This window comes from Dryobates pubescens, chromosome 2 (genome assembly GCF_014839835.1).
Source record: "Dryobates pubescens isolate bDryPub1 chromosome 2, bDryPub1.pri, whole genome shotgun sequence".
Classification (NCBI taxonomy): Eukaryota; Metazoa; Chordata; class Aves; order Piciformes; family Picidae; genus Dryobates; species Dryobates pubescens.
In genome coordinates, this window is record NC_071613.1 from 2,131,586 (window position 1) to 2,153,984 (window position 22,399).

The window sequence follows — 22,399 nt, forward strand, 5'->3', positions numbered from 1 at the left end:
ACACTACTACTGATGCAGGCCAGGATGCCATTGCCTGCTAAGTTACAATGCTTGATTGTGAGTTTTGCTGACAGAAAAATGCTAACTATGGTCTCTAATGCAGAGTGCAGGGGCACAATGACTTCCCTGCTCCTGCTGGCCACACTATTCCTGATGCAGGCCAGAATGCCATTGGCCTTCTTGGCCCCCTGGGCACACTGCTGGCTCATGTTTAGGCAAGTGTCAATCAGCACCCCCAGGTCCCTCTCTGTTTTTCAGCTCTCAGCCATTCTGACCCCAGCCTGTAGTTCTGCATGGGGTTGTTGTGGCCAAAGTGCAGCACCCAGCACTTGGATTTGGAGTGAGCTCTCACCAGTTCCTGTGAAGGTGTTGACCTTGTCTTTTTATTGCCTTTATTTTTTTCTTATAATTATTGGTCAAATAACATTTTATTCAGCAGAAGACATTTAGAATATTAATCATCTTGCTTTACTTATAATGCATTCTAAGATTGTTACTTGCATGAGTAGTAACACTGAGAGTTGCCAGCATGATTTTAATTCCATACCAGTGCAAGATTTTTTGTGTTGTGAACAAACATGCTGCCACAATGTCATCTTTGGAAGTAGGGTTTCTAAAGGAGGCCTTTGTCCTGTGGATTTAAAGTGAAATATGCCTTATGTATTATGCTAAGTGGAGTTTCAGTCTTCTATACCTCAGCTGCAGCAGGAGGGATCTAGCATGGGGTGTTTTGGGAAGTACAAGTGAAAAGGAATTCTTGTCCCTGCATGGTAAATGTTCAGTGTGTTCTCATTTTTAGCTCAAGATAAATCTCCTAGGCAATCACCAACAGAGCAAGAGGACACAGTCTCAAGCTGCACCAGGGGAGGTTTAGGCTGGATGTTAGGAAGAAGTTCTTCCCAGGAAGAGAGATTGGCCATTGGAATGTGCTGCCCAGGGAGGTGGTGGAGTCAGCATCATTGGAGGTGTTTAGGAAGAGCCTGGATGAGGCACTTGGTGCCATGGTTTAGTTGATTAGATGGTGTTGGGTGATAGGTTGGACTTGATGATCTCAAAGGTATTTTCCAATCTGGTCTGGTCTGGTCTATTCTATTCTTTTTTAAGTTTGTTTTTATAGCAGTCAGAATTCACAGTCCAAAGATTATTGAAAGTGCAGCTGCAGATGCTTGCATATTGGAACAGTGATACTCTTCTGTTTGAGCACATGCCTAAAGTTAAAATTGCATATGCTCTTGTCCTGTGACTGTTGCCTTACCAGATGATGGTGCTTAAGATGTTTGAATGATGGCTCTTTGGAACTATTCAGTATTAATGGCTTTTATAAGTACTTTTATAAGTTTCAGAACTTAAGGTTTGGGTTTGTTTATATTTCTTTTATCAACTGTTTTCAGGTGGCCTGGCTTTAGCTCAAGTGCTGTTTTTCTATGTGAAATACCTGGTTCTGTATGGTGTTCCTGCTCTCATCCTTCAGATGGATGGACTCAAACCTCCAGCTCTGCCCTGCTGTGTGAGTCTGATGCACAGTTTCACTAAAATGTGGAGGTTAGTCATTATTACTTTTCAAGCACTGATACATGGTAATCAATGGATAAAGTCATGCCTGTGTGTATTTGTGGTCACACACAAGTTTGCTTTCATGTTCTCATGCTTTTTTCTTTGACAAAACACATCTTTAGCACTTTCTGTAAGCATGTCTATTTGATAGTTTACTTTTTCATGCTGCAGAGCATAGGGGCAAGCATCTCTGCCAGGATTCCTGGCCAAGCTGTCAGCCCCTGGCTTGGACAGCAACACTGTGCTGGGTTAGGAACTGGCTGGAGGGCTGAGCTCAGAGAGTGGTGGTGAATGGTGCCACAGCCAGCTGGCAGCCAGGCACCAGTGGTGTCCCCCAGGAATCAGTGCTGGGCCCCAGCCTATTCAATATCTTTACTGATGATCTGGATGAGGGCATTGAGTCAGTCATCAGTAAGTTTGCAGATGACACCAAGCTGGGGGTGGGAGTTGATCTGTTAGAGGGTGGGATTGCTCTGCAGAGGGACCTGGACAGGCTGGACAGATGGGCAGAGTCCAACATGATGACATTTAACAGTCCAAGTGCTGGGTGCTGCACTTTGGCCACAACAACCCCATGCAGTGCTACAGGCTGGGGTCAGAGGGGCTGGAGAGCAGCCAGGCAGAAAGGGACCTGGGGGTGCTGGTTGACAGCAGCTGAGTATGAACCAGCAGTGTGCCCAGGTGGCCAAGAAGGCCAATGGCATCCTGGCCTGCACCAGGAACAGTGTGGCCAGCAGGAGCAGGGAAGTCATTCTGCCCTGTGCTCAGCACTGGTTAGGCCACACCTTGAGTCCTGTGTCCAGTTCTGGGCTCCTCAATTTAAGAAGGACATTGAGACTCTTGAACGTGTCCAGAGAAGGACAACAAAGCTGGGGAGGGGTCTGGAGCACAGCCCTGTGAGGAGAGGCTGAGGGAGCTGGGGTTGCTTAGCCTGGAGAAGAGGAGGCTCAGGGGAGACCTCATTGCTCTCTACAACTACCTGAATGGAGGTTGTAGTCAGGAGGGGGTTGGTCTCTTCTCCCAGGCAACCAGCACCAGAACAAGAGGACACAGTCTCAAGCTGTGCCAGGGGAGGTTTAGGCTGGAGGTGAGGAGAAAGTTCTTCACTGAGAGTCATTCACCATTGGGATGTGCTGCCCAGGGAGGTGGTGGAGTCACCATCCCTGGAGGTGTTCAAGAGGGGATTGGATGTGGCACTTGGTGCCATGGTCTAGTCATGAGGTCTGTGGTGACAGGTTGGACTTGGTGATTTTTGAGGTCTTTTCCAACCTTGTTGATTCTATGATTTTCATCCTCTAAATAATTTGAATTGGACTCAAGCCATTTAGCTTTGCTAATGTAGCATCATTTATTTTCTAGATATCTATTAAATGGTTCATTTTCCAGTCTTGGTCTAAACCCATATTTTAGTTACATATTCCTACAGAGAAGGAAAATAAATGTTTGATTAATTACCCTATGAGGAAAGTTGTACTTAAAACACTCCCATATATAGTTGTGCAGTAGGGAAAGGCTTAAACACATTAAAGAACACTATAAAAAATGGTAGTTTTTCATAATGTAGAATGAATTTCCAGATCCCTTTTGCTCTTGAAGTGTTTCAGCATGATATTTCACCCCCAAAAAAGGTATTGATTTTCAGTCTTATGGTTGCTTTAAATCAGTCTTCACCGAAGTATTTGCCCTGAAAATTGCTTCCCAGGTGGATTCAGCTGGCTGTTTAGCCCCTGTGTGTTCATGATGGATTCACCTGACTTTTCCCCTCCCTTGTTTTGCTCTCCACCTCTGGTCTGTGGAATGCTGTACCCCAGACTTCTGGAAACAATAGCCTAAGATGATTTAGACTTGTCAGCTTTTTAGTGCAGAGCCTAGCACAATGGTGCTTACCCTGCCTGGTCTCCAACTGGTTTGCAACGTGAGCAAAGGTTTTTCATTTTAGTCATGAACCCAGAGCTTTATTGGATGAGATTTTAATGTTCATTTCAGCTTGAAGCAAATTGTAACAGGAAGCTTTATGGTTTGTAATAGTTGCAGCTGTAGATGGGTAGGATTCAAAGAAATGCAGTAGGAATAGGGGGCAAAACCCAAATCACAGAATCACCAAGGTTGGAAGAGACCTCAGAGACTATCAAATCCAACCTGTCACCCAGCACCTCATGACTACTAAACCATGGCACCAAGTGCCACATCCAATCCCCCCTTGAACACCTCTATTGATGGTGACTCCACCACCTCCCTGGGCAGCACATTCTAATGGCTAACAACTCTCTCAGTGAAGAACTTTCTCCTCACCTCCAGCCTAAACCTCCCCTGGCACAGCTTGAGACTGTGTCCTCTTGTTCTGGTGCTGGTTGCCTGGGAGAAGAGACCAACCCCCTCCTGGCTACAGCCTCCCTTCAGGTAGTTGTAGAGAGCAATGAGGTCTCCCCTGAGCCTCCTCTTCTCCAGGCTAAGCAACCCCAGCTCCCTCAGCCTCTCCTCACAGGGCTGTGCTTGAGGCCTCTCCCCAGCCTCATTGCCCTTCTCTGGACACCTTCAAGAGTCTCAATGTCCTTCTTAAACTGAATAAACTGTTAAACATTATTTGGGCTACTAACGGAAGCTTTGGTTGAAATTATGTTTCAGAGCTGAACTGGACTCAGAGATAATGTAGACATCTGTGGTTTTTATCAGCATTTTGTGGCCTGCTGACCCTTGGTACAACCAGCAGCATTTTATAGTTGTTTTTTTTCCTATCTCCTAGTTATTACTCTGTGCAATCTGTGTGCTGCTGTGGAGCTGCCAAATGAAACCAAACCCCAGCGCAAAACTTCAGTGACACTTCTGTGTCAGGTAGTTATAACAGATCATGAAGGTGCACTCTGAGTAGGCAAAAATGTGTGGTGTAGCATAGTGGAAGGAAACACTGGATGTTTGGGGTGGGGAGGAAGGAACTTGTATCTAAGCAGGAAGTTTATTTTAGTTTGTATTTGGTTTTGTTTGGGTTTTTTTTAGAGAAGGAAAAAAAATTCAACTGCTGATGTTTACCATTTGCCTAAGTATTTCTAGAATCATAAAATCAATAATGTTGGAAAAGACCTCAGAGATCATCAAGTCCAACCTATTAACCAACCCCTCATGACTAACTAAACCATGGATTCAAGTGCCACGTCCAATCCCCTCCTGAACACCTCCAGGGATGGTGACTCCACCACCTCCCTGGGCAGCACATTCCAATGAGCAATCACTCTCTCTATGAAGAATTTCTTCCTAACATCCAGCCTAAACCTCCCCTGGTGCAGCTTGAGACTGTGTCCTCTTGTTCTGGTACTGGTTGTCTGGGAGAAGAGACCAACCCCCACCTGGCTACAACCTCCCTTCAGGAAGTTGTAGTCAGCAAGAAGGTCTCCCCTGAGCCTCCTCTTCTTCAGGCTAAGCAACCCCAGCTCCCTCAGCCTCTCCTCACAGGGCTGTGCTCCAAACCCCTCCCCAGCTTTGTTGCCCTTCTCTGGACACCTTCCATCAACTCAACGTCTTTCCTAAACTGAGGAACCCAGAACTGGACACAGGACTCAAGGTGTGGCCTAACCATTGCATCACTGTAATCACAGTCATCACTGATGACTGTGATCAGGCACCAGGAAAGTCTTGTGCTGGACTCGGCAGCAGATAGAAACTGGTTTCTGGAACCAGACTCTTGAACTGGATTCTGTAGCACATAGATTGGGATCAAAGGCACAGTGGACAGATTCTTCCTCAGATGCTGCTCATTGAAGAAGACACTGATCCTCAGATTTGTACCAAGTATGCTGTATGGCACACTTCGGTGGTTGTTTTAGGGTCACCTGTCCTCCTTGTAGATGGAGCCTTTTACTTTCTGCACCCTCAATGTAGCACACAAGGTTTAGGTGCTATCTTGGTCTACACAGGAGCAAGTACAAGCAAGAGCCTTTCTGCATATCAGTGCTTGGTATTAACTGTAAATATCACTGCTAGAAGCACACAGTCTGTGAAAATATCTACTGTTAACTGCACAAAGTGCAGTTACTTAGAAGGGACTGAGCTGAAAAGTCAAATCTCAGAACCAGTTCTGTTCTGCACATTGGCCACAACAACCCCATGCAGTGCTACAGGCTGGGGTCAGAGTGCCTGGAGAGCAGCCAGGCAGAGAGGAACCTGGGGGTGCTGGTTGATGGTAGGCTGAACATGAGCCTGCAGTGTGCCCAGGCAGCCAAGAGGGCCAATGGCATCCTGGCCTGCATCAGGAACAGTGTGGCCAGCAGGAGCAGGGAGGTCATTGTGCCCCTGTACACTGCACTGGTTAGGCCACACCTTGAGTCCTGTGTCCAGTTCTGGGCCCCTCAGTTTAGGAAGGAGGTTGACTTGCTGGAGCGTGTCCAGAGAAGGGCAATGAAGCTGGGGAGGGGTTTGAAACGCAAGCCCTGTGAGGAAAGACTGAGGGAGCTGGGGCTGCTTAGCCTGGAGAAGAGGAGGCTCAGGGGTGACCTTATTGCTGTCTACAACTACCTGAAGGGAGTTTGTAGACAGGCAGAGGTTGGTCTCTTCTCCCAGGCAGCCAGCACCAGAACAAGAGGACACAGTCTCAGGCTGTGCCAGGGGAGGTTTAGGCTGGATGTTAGGAAGAAGTTCTACACAGATTGCCCACTGGAATGGGCTGCCCGGGGAGGTGGTGGAGTCGCCGTCATTGGAGGTGTTCAGGAGTAGACTTGATGGGGTGCTTGATTAGGTGGGTTGGACTGGTTGATGGGTTGGACACAATGATCTTGAAGGTCTCTTCCAACATGGTCCAGTCTATTCTGTTCTGTTCTGTTGTGACTCAGACCAGGTCAGTAGACCATATTTAAATTTCAATAGCACAGGGTCTGGTTTTATGCTGGTGAGGAGATCTGTACCAGGCTCTGGTTTCATAAACCTGCAGCCTGGTAAAGCTTACAAAAGGCTTGTAGGGCCAGGCTGGGAAATGAAGTGGAGTAGAATAAGCCAAACAACATTGAGCACACCTCAGTTATCTGCTGGCTGGCACTGGGGACGTGGCTCAGAAAAATGTGCTTGTGTATGCTTGACTTACTTTAATCCTTGCTGGCATCCACTTTAGGGTACTCTCAGAATAGAGTACTATGCTAGTTAGGCTTTCAGAAGAGTAGTTTTATGTATCCAATTTGTTAGCAGTACAGATTTTGAAGGAGAGAAGGTAGCCTGAAGAGAAAGACAGCTTAAGTGTCACAATGTAAGGAATGCAAATATGCTACTAAGAAGTCTTCCACTACCACCTGGTGTCCTTTGAGCATAACAGCAAAGCTTGTGATCTGATGCATCCAGCCCACTGACATTTATAATCAGTACATGCAGACATAATTTACCATGTGATACAGCAGGTGGAGAAGCTTTCCTTCAGGAAGATAAGAGGCATACCACAGTCTGCCTAAAATGTCTCTAGAGCTGAAAAGCAAAGAAGGTGGTAGAGAAAAAAATCAGGTAGCCTGCCTCCCTCTTTGTGGTACTAACCAATAAACCAGGCTCTGTCCAGGCAAAGTTGAAAACAAAAGGCTTTAATTAAAAAGGAGTTATCAACCTCATAGCAGATTCTGCCTAATTTGCATTTATTTGTATTTAATCAAAACAATCTCTTGAGTCAAAAAAAAAATAGCAATCTTGTTTACTGTCTCAAGACAAATACAGATTTGAATGTGCTACCAGGATATCATTATCTGGCTAAAGATGCAGCTGCACAGCCGATAAATGCATGATAAATGTATTGCTATTCAGAAGCTTAATTAGAGCTGTGAAAAGGAGTTTTGCAGCTCCTGATTTTCAGATAGGGCAGCAGTTCAGTGACACACCAAATGAGTTTTTACTATCTGCTCTATCTTAAGTCATGAAGAATTAAAACTTGGTTTCATTGTTACTGAGGTTAAAAGCAACATGAGCCAGCAGTGTGCCCGGGTGGCCAAGAAGGCCAATGGCATCCTGGCCTGTATTAGGAATAGTGTGGCCAGCAGGAGCAGGGAAATCATTCTATCCCTGTATTCAGCACTGGTTAGGCCACACCTCGAGTCCTGTGTCCAGTTCTGGGCCCCTCAGTTTAGGAAAGATGTTGAGTTGCTGGAAGGTGTCCAGAGAAGGGCAACAAAGCCGGGGAGGGGTTTGGAGCACAGCCCTGTGAGGAGAGGCTGAGGGAGCTGGGGTTGCTTAGCCTGGAGAAGAGGAGGTTCAGGGGAGACCTTGTTGCTGTCTACAACTCCCTGGAGGTTGTAGCCAGGAGGGAGTTGGTCTCTTCTCCCAGGCAACCAGCACCAGAACAAGAGGACACAGTCGTAAGCTGTGCCAGGGGAGGTTTAGGCTGGATGTTAGGAAGAAATTCTTCCCAGAAAGAGATTGGCCATTGGAATGTGCTGCCCAGGGAGGTGGTGGAGTCACCATCCCTGGAGGTGTTTAGGAAGAGTCTTGATGAGACACTTGGTGCCATGGTTTAGTTGCTTAGATGGTGTTGGACGATAGGTTGGACTCAGTGATCTCAAGTGTCTTTTCCAGCCTGGTTAACTCTGCATTCTGTAGCAAATACATGCTTTTGTATGTTAAATGCATCTCACAGATAGTTTGGTGACATCAAGAGATGGTAGCTGGGTTCTGATTTGAAAGAAATCATCTGCAATTCCATCTGATGTATCTGCCTCCTTACTGCAGAAACGGTGCTTGCCTTAGATGATGAACATTGTCTCTGTGCAAGTTCTCAGTGGATTGCTCCAAATTATGGACTAGAATTTTGCTGTAGGCCAGTGATGTTCTTGGCTATAACTGTGCCACAGAAAATGAATCTGCAAATGAAAATATAATCCCCTCTCCATCTGTGTCTTCCTTGTCCTAATAATTTTTTTTTTTGGTGTTTTTGCTGATGTTCTGGAAACCTTCCCCCCTCCTCCTCTGGAAACAGTTTCCTCTCAGGGAGGACTGTACAGGATATTTTCCCTTTCTTTAAGAATCTTTTCTGGGAAGAGACAAGTCAAATACTGATGCTATGTGTGAGTGCAAGCACAAGAGATCACTGTGACCACATGCAATAATGAATAGCAAGTGAAAACTTACCATCTCTTGTTCCTGGCTTAAACACTTGATAGCATTTACATCTGATTTCCTATTCTTAGTTTGTGGTGAGGACTGAAATGGATTTTTAAACAAGGAAAATGGATTTACTGGCCTATAGGGGGGAAAGGAGTAATTAAAGTCCATTTTCACCTGTGTTCTTCTAGTCTCAGTGCAGTTTATCATGTGCTTCCAATCTTTGGGCTTCTAATTTTTGTATTGGAATAAATCCTTTGGGTACTTATTAAATGTATGAAGATGAGTGAGTTGCTGAAAGGCTTTATGTCATAAGATATCATTAAGGGGACTTAAATAACATCAGAGATGGTGTTTGCATCAATGCTTGGTTTGGGAATCTTGCCTCCTTAAATTCCCACATAGCCAATGTCTGGCACAAGTTCACAGTATCACCAAGGTTGGAAGAGACTTCAAAGATCATCAAGTCCAACCTGTCTCCACAGACCTCATGACTAGACCATGGCACCAAGTGCCACATCCAATCCCCTCTTGAACACCTCCAGGGATGGGGACTCCACCACCTCCCTGGGCAGCCCATTCCAATAGCAAATGACTCTCTCAGTGAAGAACTTTCTCCTCACCTCCAGCCTAAACTTCCCCTGGCACAGCTTGAGACTGTGTCCTCTTGTTCTGGTGCTGGTTGCTAGAGAGAAGGGACCAACCCCTTCCTGGCTACAACCACCTTTCAGATAGTTGTAGAGAGCAATGAGGTCTCCCCTGAGCCTCCTCTTCTCCAGGCTAAGCAACCCCAGCTGCCTCAGCCTCTCCTCACAGGGCTGTGCTCAAGGCCTCTCCCCAGCCTTGTTGCCCTTCTCTGGACACCTTCAAGTGTCTTGATGTTCTTCCTAAACTGAGAGGCCCAGAACTGGACACAGGACTCAAGGTGTGGCCTAACCAGTGCAGAGTACAGGGGCACAATGACTTCCCTGCTCCTGCTGGCCACACTATTCTTGATACAGGCCAGGATGCTGTCAGCCTTCTTGGCCACCTGGGCACACTGCTGGCTCATGTTTAGGTGGCTGCCAATCAGCACCCCCAGGTCCTTCTCAGTTGGGCAGCTCTCCAGCCACTCTGACCCCAGTTAACAGAATCATAATTGTCCAGCTGTAACTGCGCTACAGCCATGTGTATTGAGGATGCCTCTGGGCTCAGAATAGAATAGAATAAACCAGGTTGGAAGAGACCTCCAAGATCATCGTGTCCAACCTATCATCTGACACCACCTAATCAACTAAACCATGCAACCAAGGACCCTATCAAGTCTCCTCCTAAACTCTCGCAATGATGGTGACTCCACCACCTCCCTGGGCAGCACATTCCAATGGCCAATCACTCTCTCTGTGTAGAATTTCATCCTAACATCCAGTCTGAACCTCCCCTGGTGCAACTTGAGACTGTGTCCTCGCAGTGCCTGTAAAAGTCTAGGGGCTTGTACTCTGACCAGCTCGTGAGATTCTTCTGTGTCCTGTGTGAACGTCGTAGTGCTCTCTTGCTATGGTGTTTCTTGGTTTAAAATTGGAGATAGGAAGAAAATATCCTAAGTTTCTCCTTCCTGTGAGTTCTGTGATTATATGGTAGCAGCAACAGCAAATGAGTATCCTGCAACCTATCACCTGGAGATAGCTGCATGGGAAAAAGGAAGGATTATAAACAACAGGTCATAACCTCCATCCCATGGCAAGTATCCTCAGAAGTCTGTTAAGCTGCCAATCACTGAAAACTTTGCACAAAGGAAGGGGAACCAGGCAGTGTGAAGGAACTCCAAAGTTCCATGGTAGTGAGAAGAAGGGATATAGTGCAAATTGCCTAAAGCCTGTAGAAATTGGAATGGCCTATCCAGGTCTGTGGCTCAGACCTGCTGCCCACCTTGCTGTGGAAGGAGTTGCAGTGACAACAGCAGCTGCTTCCCAAAGCTGCAGAAGGATCTTAACTGGGGCTCTGTACCTGAGGAGAGGATGCTGAGCCAAGCCTACTTGTGCAGTCAGCTTCAAGATGTTGAGGTAATTTGTTTTGTATCTATCCTGCAGTTCTAGACAGCTGGTTTTGAAAGCTATGTATGCCATGACTCTAATGGGACTTAGCCAGCAGCTGGGAACTAGGAGACAAGAAAGGGAAGGACAGGCTTCTCTATCTTTTCTTTGTCTCTGGAGATTAGAAGAGTCACTTCTGGTATATTTTTCAGCCTTTGATATTTTCAAAGTGTGTGTTTTAGACAGAGTCTCAAGTGAAACAAAAATATCTGAATCGTCTGGCTTCTCACAGATTTTAATCTTAAAATGTTAATGCTGCAGCCTTTCCATTGAAGAGGCACCTTCTCTCCACCCTGTACTTTCAGAGGTGATCACTTAACTGTGAACCAGATTACTTAAGAGGATAGCTGGATTACACCAGAACATGCTCAGTCTTGAAATGGCCTAGTGTATCACAGTATCACAGTAACTAAGGTTGGAAGAGACCCCAAGGATCATCAAGTCCAACCTGTTCCAACAGACCTCACAACTAGATCATAGCACCAAGTGCCACGTCCAATCTCCCCTTGAACACCTCCAGAGACGGTGACTCCACCACCTCCCTGGGCAGCACATCCCAATGATGAACGACTCGCTCAGTGAAGAACTTTTTCCTCACCTCGAGTCTAAACCTCCCCTGGCACAACTTGAGACTGTGTCCCCTTGTTCTGGTGCTGGTTGCCTGGGAGAAGAGACCAACCCCCTCCTGTCTACAACCACCCTTCAGGTAGTTGTAGAGGGCAATGAGGTCGCCTCTGATCCTTCTCTTCTCCAGGCTAAACAATCCCAGCTCCCTCAGCCTCTCCTCACAGGGCTGTGCTCAAGGCCTCTCCCCAGCCTTGTTGCCCTTCTCTGGACACGCTCAAGTGTCTCAATGTCCTTCCTAAACTGAGGGGCCCAGAACTGGACACAGTACTCAAGGTGTGGCCTAACCAATGCAGAGTACAGGGGCACAATGACCTCCCTGCTCCTGCTGGCCACACTATTCCTAATACGGGCCAGGATGCCATTGGCCTTCTTGGCCACCTGGGCAAGAATAAGGAGAAAATGGCATTAAAAGCTAAAGGGGAGAAGAACTCAATATTGCCAATGTGTGCAGAAGCCCATATACATTAGTGCCCATGAGCCTTGGTAAGCTGTCTTTTGCAAACTTTGACACTATGAAGTCAAAGGATCTGGTTTGTGTCCTGTATGGAGAAGTAAACTGAATCAGATCCCAAGTCAGTACTAAAATAACACACCTAAGAACCATTTTGTCATGGAAAGCTTGAATCTGCATTTATTTGTGGATGATGTGCTTTAAAAACCTTAAAGAATATTAGTTTTCATTATTGTGAAACATTTTATGTGGTCTTTGGAGACCATGTCAGAAAATAAAGGGCTCTTTTTTTCCCTTCTGCTCTGCAGAGGGACCTTGCCAGGCTGCACAGATGGGCAGAGTCCAATGGCATGAGGTTGAACACATCTAAGTGCCAGGTTCTGCACATTGGCCACAACAACCCCATGCAGTGCTACAGGCTGGGGACAGAGTGGCTGGAGAGCAGCCAGGCAGAGAGGTACCTGGAGGTACTGGTTGATAGTAGGCTGAACATGAGCCTGCAGTGTGCCCAGGTGGCCAAGAAGGCCAATGGCATCCTGGCCTGCATCAGGAACAGTGTGGCCAGCAGGAGCAGGGAAGTCATTGTGCCCTGTGCTCAGCACTGGTTAGGCCACACCTTGAGTCTTGTGTCCAGTTCTGGGCTCCTCAGTTTAGGAAAGATGTTGACTTGATGGAAGGTGTCCAGAGAAGGGCAACGAGGCTGGGAAGGGGTCTGGAGCACAGCCCTGTGAGGGGAGGCTGACGGAGCTGGGGTTGCTTACCCTGGAGAAGAGGAAGCGCAGGGGAGACCTTCTTGCTGTCTACAACTCCCTGAAGGGAGGTTGTAGCCAGGTGGGGGTTGGTCTCTTTTCCCAGGCAACCAGCACCAGAACAAGAGGACACAGTCTCAAGCTGCACCAGGGGAGGTTTAGGCTGGAGGTGAGGAAGTTCTTCCCAGAAAGAGAGATTGGCCATTGGAATGTGCTGCCCAGGGAGGTGGTGGAGTCACCATCCTTGGAAGTGTTTAGGAAGAGCCTGGATGGGGTGCTTGGTGCCATGGTTTAGTTGATCAGATGGTGTTGGGTGATAGGTTGGACTTGATGATCTCAAAGGTCTTTTCCAACCTGGTTAATTCTACTCTACTCTACTCTACTCTACTCTACTCTACTCTACTCTACTCTACTCTACTCTACTCTACTCTACTCTACATAAGGACTAGGGTTAAATGTAAGGCAGGTCTTGCTGTGTGTGTGTGTCTGTGCCACCTACAGCCTGTGTGGTACTCCTGAGCAGTATGCTCCTCTGTGAAATGAACAGTTACTGTGTGGAGAAGTAACAGCTGGAGTCAGGGTGGTCTTCTGAAGTGAGCCTCCTTAGAAAGGCTGTGGAGTTGTGCAGATCATTTAAATGTCACTCCAGCTTGCTAATATCAGAACCCTTAAGCTGCTCACCCCAAAGTTGGGCATTTAATTGCAGAATTAGTGTTCATTTTTCAGTAGAGGGTTGGCTCGTTTCCATGTTGAAAGGTAACAGTGTTCCTGATTCACTTGTTGTATTTTTCATTGACTGCTGTAGTGCTTGAAGCTGGGCATTGATCTGTAACTCATTACTTTAGCCAACATGTCACCTGAATGTGAGAGATGCTTTAGTCTTGGACTGGTTAGTCATTCTCTCAGAGACAAAAGATTTAACTGCTTTTGACGTCAGCCAAATTAGTGCATGCTACAGTTCTTAGCTACTGCACAGCTCAATTTGCTGGCTATATTAAAGCTTTAAAGGCTCCTTAAATCTTTTCAGTAGAGAAAAAATAATGTATTATTTCTCTCTTTGGAGTGTGAAAACATGCAATAAAGGAGCACTCGAATCCTTTTGGGGGTCTAAATTGCATAATTGGAAATGTATTTGCATAGTGGCTGCTTTGTTACTGTAATGCTGGGCTTTGTAGCAAGCCAGCTAAGCCCACCTACTGCTGAGCACCCCTGAAGCCCATTCTCCACAGTATTTGACATGAGCTCTGCATACACACAGACTATTACTGCTGCTCCCATGGGGCAAACAGCACTCTGCCTGCTCACCACCGCTGCAGAAAATGAGTTATGGCTATTAATAACCTTCATTGCTCTGTTTGCAGTAAGGATCTCATAGTAATTGGGCAATCACACCGCATTGCAAGAGTCTCAAGGAAAACTGAAGAATTTACCCCATGGGAGTTTGCCACTAATGGGTGTTAGGTTTCGTCTGCTCTTCATAAGCTCCTGCAGGCTTTTGAAGAATCAAGAAAAGGTATAAAATTAAAGCAATATTTCTTCTGAAGGGTTGGAGGAGAGATCAACATCATACAAATGAGATCTGCTCCTTTTAAGAAAGTGTCTGCTGAGCTGTATTGCCAAGATCCAATGTGATGGGGGTGTGAGAAACAGAGCTAATTCCAGTCTCAGGCTGTGCTAAGGGAGGTTTAGGCTGGAGGTTAGGAAGAAGTTCTACACCGAGAGAGTGATTGCCCATTGGAATGTGCTGCCCAGGGAGGTGGTGGAGTCACCATCACTGGAGGTGGTTAGGAAGAGACTGGTTGGGGTGCTTGGTGCCATGGTTTAGTAGATAAAGATGGTGTTGGGTGATAGGTTGGATGCGATGATCTTGAAGGTCCTGTCCTGTCCTGTCCTGCAAGCCTCTTAAGTAGGCAGACCTTAGCCTTACATTAGCACTAGCAGTGACTAATGCCTGTTTGAAGTGCTGCTTGTCTCTCTGCACAGGAGATTGCAGGGGTGAGGGGGAAGTCACAGTCTAGACTAATTAAAGCTTTCCTCAGGCTTTCTGATACAGTAGGAGTTTTGTGTTTAAACTGAAATGAAACAACAAAATGTATTAGATCATGGAATCCAGTTTGTAGGGTTGGAGGTCAGTAGCAGTTTAAGTCTTTTTATGTGGTCCACAAAAGAATTTTGTCCTTGCAGCTGTCTTAAGTTATTTTTCCTATGTGGGTCTCCAGCATGAGCTCCCAGCTAATAGCTGAAACTTGGCAGATGAAGCCTTGAGACTTGACAATATTTTCTACTCAGAGTTGAATGTGTGTCTAACAAAATGTATACCAAAGCTGGCCTGTATCCTGCATTATACATGCTGTCTAGAGTCAGTCTAAGTATTTCCATTTCTGTTGAAATCCATGAGGGTTCGCTAATGATTTTAGAACAGAATGGAATGGAATGGAATAGAATAGAATAGAATTAACCATCTTGGAAGAGACTGTTGAGATCATTGAGTCCAACCTATCATCCAGTCATCTGATCAACTAAACCATGGCACCAAGCACCCCATCCAGTCTCTTCCTAAACACCTCCAGTGATGGTGACTCCACCACCTCCCTGGGCAGCACATTCCAATGGCCAGTCTCTGTTTCTGGGAAGAACTGGGTCAGGATTTTGTTGTGCATTCCCACCCTCCTCATAGGTACAGGAAAGCCCTAGCTTCAACCTGTGGTGCTGTGAAGGACATATTTTGCAAGTAAAATGCTTAGAATTTGCTTCATTCAACCTTAAAGTGATGACATAGTTAGAAAGTACTCTGTGAAGTAAGGTGAATGGTTTAGCATTGGCTACATTGGTACAGAATAGCTCTACAGCACTGAGCAGGAGCCCCAGGTGGAGGCTTCTGGCATGGGCTGAACATAGTGGCAGCTTTGGTTATTCTATTAATGGAGAAAAACAACAGGCAACTTAGCACTGCTGAATCATTACAGGAAGAAACAGGACAGAATTTCAAAGTGTTTTATCCAAGCATGAAGTGTAAAAATTCCAGTATGTCCTTAAGCAAGTGTCAGAGAATGTGACAAGGATAGCTTCATGTACATACAAGTCCTGCTTATTACCATAGCAAGAAATTGCTTGTCAAAGACATGATACAAAAGCATTTGACAGTCTTCATATTTGTTCTTTCACATGAAATTGATCTTTCTTTTCTACTCTTTGATGCATTTTTGTGTTGAGATATAAGAAAGGTGCTACTACTAGTTTGCTGTGTTGCAGATGGTTAAAAGAAAATCAAAGTTGCAAACAAAACCCAGTCCGTTGAAGCTAGAGATTTAGACTTAAGCAGGCTCTTAAGACCTTGATGCTTAAAAGAAGCTTGAAAAATAGAATTCACTGAATCAGGAATTTTCTTACTGAGTTGAGGTAAGGTTTGCTTCATTGTGTGTGACATGGTAAGAACAGAGACATTTTGGTTTTGCATAGGAAGTGATAGGATTTGTTATTAGAATAGCATTAACCAGGTTGGAAGAGACCTCTGAGTCCAACCTATCACCCAACACCATTTAATCAACTAAACCATGGCACCAAGCTCCCCATCCAGTCTCTTCTTAAACACCTCCAGTGATGGTGACTCCACCACCTCCCTGGGCAGCCCATTCCAATGGACAATCTCTCCTTCTATGAAAAACTTCTTCCTAACATCGAGCCTAAACCTCCCCTGGCACAGCTTGAGACTGTGTTCTCTTGTTCTGGTGCTGGTTGCCTGGGAGAAGAGACCAACCCCCACCTGGCTACATCCTCCCTTCAGGGAGTTGTAGAGAGCAAGAAGCAGTGACTACTTGAAAAATACTCATTCTGCTTGGTAGGTATAAACCCTTCTAGGGGACTTCCTGTATCAGAGTTCATTGAGACATGAAATAATACAAGCTACAAAACCTGCATAGAGATTTTCATAGTATCATAGAATCAGTCAGGGTTGGAAGGGACCACAAGGATCATCCAGTTCCAACCCCCTTGCCATGAGCAGGGACACCCCACACTAGATCAGGCAGGTCAGAGCCTCATCCAGCCTGGGCTTAAACACCTCCAGGGATGGGGCCCCAACCACCTCCCTGGACAACCCAGTCCAGGGCTTCACCACTCTCATGGGGAAGAACTTCCTCCTCACCTCCAGCCTGAATCTCCCCACCTCCAGCTTCATTCCATTCCCCCTAGTCCTATCACTACCTGAGATCCTGACAAGTCCCTCCCCAGCCTTCTTGGAGCCCCCTTCAGATACTGGAAGGCCACAATTAGGTCACCTCAGAGCCTTCTCTTCTCCAGACTGAACAGCCCCAACTCCTTCAGTCTGTCCTCATAGGAGAGGTGCTCCAGCCCTCTGCTCATCCTCGTGGCCCTTCTCTGGACACCTTCCAGCACCTCCAGATCCCTCTTGTAATAGGGGCTCCAGAACTGGAGGCAGTACTCCAGGTGGGGTCTCAGCAGAGCTGAGGAGAGGGGGAGAATCACCTCCCTTGCCCTGCTGGCCACACTTCTCTTGCTGCAGCCCAGGATCTGATTGGCTTTCTGGGCTGCAAGTGCACACTGAGAGCTCATGTTTTCCCTGTAGTGATCTTACTCTTCAGACAGGCCTCTAAAACACTTTGTGACTTATGCTGCAGACTTGTAGTTTGGAAGCTTTCATCTCTGAGGAATTGCCAGTTTGGGAAAGTTGCCACAGGGAATTGCCATTGGGGAAGAAGGATGGAACAGAAATAAGGAGGATCCGGAAAAGTAGTTTAGATCTGCTAAGTGGTGAGACATCTGCCAGGGGAATTTTCCCTTTTACAGGCTTTTGGGCATCCCTTCTGTAAGGCATTGCTTGAGAAAGAGGGATAATGAAGCAACTTGAGAGCATGGTGTCAGTGAAAGCAGCTGTCAGTCAATGACCTCTGAGTCTCCACTGCAAATATTCTGATGTAGAAAGAGAGTCCTAGTCAGCATCTCCCAGCAAAATGCCATACTTATTTGTAAAGAGTGCTATACATAGAATATACATATACATAGAATAAACCAGGTTGGAAGAGACCTTCAAGATCATCATGTCCAACCCATCAACCAATCCAACACCACCCAAACAGCTAACCCACGGCACCAAGCACCCCATCAAGGCTTCTCCTGAAGACCTCCAATGATGGTGACTCCACCACCTCCCCAGGCAGCCCATTCCAATGGGCAATCACTCTTTCTGTATAGAACTTCTTCCTAATATCCATCCTGAACCTCTCCTGGTGCAGCCTGAGACTGTGTCCTCTTGTTCTGGTACTGGCCGCCTGGGAGAAGAGACCAACATCCGTCCGTCTACAAGTGGAAGTGCTGGTCTTGCAAAGACTCTTCAGCAGCCAGGAAAGTGTGGGCCAACTCCTAAGAGAAGGTCCTGACCAGTTTTTGATCCTGTGTGATACCAGCATGCACCAGCTGGTATGGCTGAAGAACCATGCACTGAGGCACTCCTAAGCAGCAAGTGGTGCACACGGGATTTCACAATAAGGACCAGCTTTAAGGACCTTGGACAGGTGGAAAGCTCAGAGTGAGTCCAAAGTACTGGTGGACTCAGGGGGGAATCGGGTGACAGGCTTCTCTGATACCTTTATTGCAGCATGAACTGAAACTTGTCACAGATTGGCTCCTTTGGCTTTCAGGTCTGGATCTCTGCCTTTCTGCAGCAAGGGGACAAAAAGGGAGTTTGCACTTTCTTTTTTTCCTGGATATCATCAGGATTACAATTTCAGTGCATGTGCAGTGGTTCATACCAGCATGATTCTGCCTTTTCATACATTTTTCTCTATAAGAGGATTCTTTGCTTTTTTCTTTTCTTTTTTGTCTTTTCCCCTCCCATCAGCTTTGTGCTGGATGCAAATTGGGAGGCAGCTTGTTTCATTATGCATTCAGCTTTCAAAGCAGAAACTGCATGTCTGAAATAATTTCAGAACTGTACTTTGAAGAGAGAGGTGTGCTTGCAGGCAGAGGTTTCAGAGATCCTATTTTGGAAAAGGTCCTTGTGTGTATATTGTTGGTCACCAATTTCTAGTTGATGCACTGGGAAAAGGTGGATTTGATTAGGAAGGATTATAGGTATGGTCTTTTGTTAAAATGTGTCAGAAACCAGAACTCCCATGCTTAAAAACATTAAAGTTGCATACAGAACTGTGATTCAAAACTGCCCTTCAGAGGAGTAGAATTGGAGACATTTTTAATGAAGAAAACAGCTGTCAAATTCTCTACAATGGGTAGCATGATTATGAAATAAAAGGTTAAATAAATCCCTCCTTTGTTGTTCCACTGACTAGTCAAGATTTTGCTCTGTTCAAAGACTAGCATTACTATTCTGCTAAACTAGACTTAGCCTATTATCTCATAGAATCAATAAGTTGCTCCACCACCTCCCTGGGCAGCACATTCCAATGGCTAACAACTCTCTCAGTGAAGAACTTTCTCCTCACCTCCAGCCTAAACTTCCCCTGGCACGGCTTGAGACTGTGTCCTCTTGTTCTGGTGCTGGTTGCTGGAGAGAAGAGACCAACCCCTTCCTGGCTACAACCTCCCTTCAGGTAGTTGTAGAGAGCAATGAGGTCACCCCTGAGCGTCCTCTTCTCCAGGCTAAGCAACCCCAGCTCCCTCAGCCTCTCCTCACAGGGCTGTGCTCCAGGCCTCTCCCCAGCCTTGTTGCCCTTCACTGGACACCTTCAAGTGTCTCAATGTCCTTCCTAAACTGAGGGGCCCAGAACTGGACACAGGACTCAAGGTGTGGCCTAACCAATGCAGACTACAGGGCAGAATGACCTCCCTGCTCCTGCTGGCCACACTATTCCTAATGCAGGCCAGGATGCCATTGGCCTTCTTGGCCACCTGGGCACACTGCTGGCTCATGTTTAGGCAGCTGTCAATCAGCACATGTCCATGTGTCCAGGTGTAATTCCAAATTAGTTGTGGAGACACCCTGTCATGCCTGATAGGTAGATTCCTGTGGTGTTCAGTGGGCCACTATAAAATTCTTAATACAAATGCAGTTTGATTGCTTGCTCTTCTCTTTCATGTGATGAATTTGCTTCTTCCCCCAAAGCTGCAATCTGAATGCTGCTATGCAAAACTCTTTACTCCTTGTTAGCTTCTCTGTCTGAGAACAGAGGCATTCATTGCATCTACCAGATGTATTTCCATTGTCACTTCACTGTATTTTCACTTCAGTTGTAGACTTAAACACTGTATGTATTTAAATATGAACAGGTGTCTGTGGGTAGTGTTTTGTCAAAACCAGTCTGCCATAATCCTCGCTTTTGGCCTTGTATTTTGGCCTTGCAAAAGTCTGTTTGCTATCCTTGGTGCTTAAAAGTGTGCGTATCCAGTATCCCTAGCCTTAAGTAATGCAGTTATTTCTCCCATTTATAGTTTGAAATTTGCCATGTTGTTCTTGCTTTTGGAACTAGTCAATTGGACTTCCTGAGGTGTCTTTAAGATCTAGGTAGGCAGCGTAATGCTCCTGTATTCTTTTAATTCTGTTGGCCATAATGTGTTTATATCTTTAAATAACTGACTCCAGTGCTGAGAATTCAGGATCTTAGTTCATCAGTTGAAATGTATCAGTGCAGCATCAAGCTCAGGAATAATGGCCCTTGTCTGTCTATGATGAGTTATACTAATGAGGCTCTGATCTTCTTCCCTCCTTGTCATTGCTTCTAGTAAATTGGTTCTATGCATGTTCATTTTTAATACCTGTTTAATATTTTGTGGAAGTGTTTCAGTAACTAAATCCCATCTGAAATAAAGTTATAAATCTCTTTTTAGTAGCAAGTGCATTATGGGATTTTTAAAAAGTAAACAAAAAACCAAACAAGAGAAGTGATGATGTGTAAGTCCACAGCAAGCTGTCTCATTTTCCCTCCCTGTCTGAATCCATTCTGCCTCAGCTTTGTTCCACCCCAGCCTCCTTCAGCTCTGATCATCTCAAGTACACCTTGATCATCTCAAGTACACCTTGAGTACTGTGTCCAGTTCTGGGCCCCTCAGTTTAGGAAGGACATCGAGACACTTGAGCGTGTCCAGAGAAGGGCAACAAGGCTGAGGAGAGGCCTTGAGCACAGCCCTGTGAGGAGAGGCTGAGGGAGCTGGGGTTGTTTAGCCTGGAGAAGAGAAGGATCAGGGGTGACCTCATTGCCTTCTACAACTACCTGAAAGGTGGTTGTAGACAGGAAGGGGTTGGTCTCTTCTCCCAGGCAACCAGCACCAGAACAAGGGGACATAGTCTCAAGCTGTGCCAGGGGAGGTTTAGACTCGAGGTGAGGAAAAAGTTCTTCACTGAGCGAGTCGTTCGTCATTGGGATGTGCTGCCCAGGGAGGTGGTGGAGTCACCGTCCCTGGAGGTGTTCAAGGGGAGATTGGACGTGGCACTTGGTGCCATGGTCTAGTTGTGAGGTCTGTTGGAACAGGTTGGACTTGATGATCCTTGGGGTCTCTTCCAACCTTAGTTATACTGTGATACTGTGAAGTTGGCAGGATCGCTCAGGTTCCATGCTTATTGCAGGCCGAGTGCTTTGGCTTTTGTTTTGGGGTCAAAAGTGGTGTTCGGCTCCCCATCTCTGTTCACAAGAAGTTCAGTTGTGTCCTTTCAGAGAGAGGGGTTTTAGGCACTGCTATGAGAGAAGAGCTAAGAAAACTTGAGAGTGAGCTGGACTAAAGAACGTCTAAGATGGCTATTAACATATGAATGTCGCCTGGAACTCTGCATACTGAAGTGCTCAGTCCTAGGAAGGAGAGGTTTTTCAGAGCTATAAATACAGACTGTGGGCAGCTCTGATACAGAGAACTGTCTGTACAACACAGAATATTTTAGTGGAGAGGGGGAGCCAAATGTACAGTATGTGTCCAGGCAGGAGGAATGCAGAAGGACAACTGGACACACTTCATGCATTATAATTAGATGGTAATGTGACAGTAGTGGTGAATGATTTTAGGAAAGAAGTGTGAAAATACAGGTTCAGTGATGACCATGTGCATATTCCTGGCAGATATTTTTTCTGTAAAGTGAGACATTCACTCCCCTGTTCACCAGCCTGCTGAACCAGTGGATTTTCCCTCCCTGTTAACTCCTGGAGTTTCTGCAGCTCCTTATCTGTCTGTTGGTTATCAGGATGCCATTAACTAAGTGATGACTTCTCTTGATGTTTCAAATAGGAGGCAGCACACTCCAAGCAAACTGTTAATGTAAAAATGTTGTACTCAAATGACCAAAAAGGATATTTTGGAACAGAATGCCCAAGAGCTTAGCATGTGCCAAAATATTTTCTGTATACAGAATGTAAGCCTGTTTAAGAGCAAGTCCAGCACTGAAAATAAGACATGTCTCAAATCAGCAGATACCTTCCTGTAGTGTGTGGGCTTTCCTAGTACACTGTTTGTGAGCTTGATTCTCCTGAGCTGGATGGGGGAAACAGAAAAGGGGAAGATGCTGGTGCTAATTGCTAATGTGTGGTGTTGGTGCTGTTTTTAGGCATGGTCCTTATAATGTAGTGTGATGTAATGTAGTGTAATGCAGTGTAGGAAAGATGTTGAGTTGTTGGAATGTGCCTAGAGAAGGGCAACAAAGCTGGGGAGGGGTTTGGAGCACAGCCCTGTGAGGAGAGGCTGAGGGAGCTGGGGTTGCTTAGCCTGGAGAAGAGGAGGCTCAGGGGAGACCTTCTTGCTCTCTACAGCTGCCTGAAGGGAGGTTGTAGCCAGGTGTGGGTTGGTCTCTTCTCCCAGGCAACCAGCACCAGAACAAGAGGACACAGTCTCAAGCTGTGCCAGGGGAGGTTTAGGCTGGATGTTAGGAAGAAATTCTTCCCAGAAAGAGAGATTGGCCATTGGAATGTGCTGCCCAGGGAGGTGGAGTCACCATC

General features: G+C 46.1%; 1 protein-coding gene across 1 annotated transcript in view; it reads left to right on the forward strand.

The window, feature by feature from the left end:
• Positions 1-22,399, forward strand: part of HHAT (hedgehog acyltransferase) — a 140,415-nt gene that overhangs the window by 19,513 nt on the left and 98,503 nt on the right. The window contains exon 8 of the mRNA XM_054168725.1: positions 1,392-1,542. Coding sequence (XP_054024700.1) covers positions 1,392-1,542 — 151 coding nt within the window. The remainder of the gene's footprint in view (positions 1-1,391; positions 1,543-22,399) is intronic.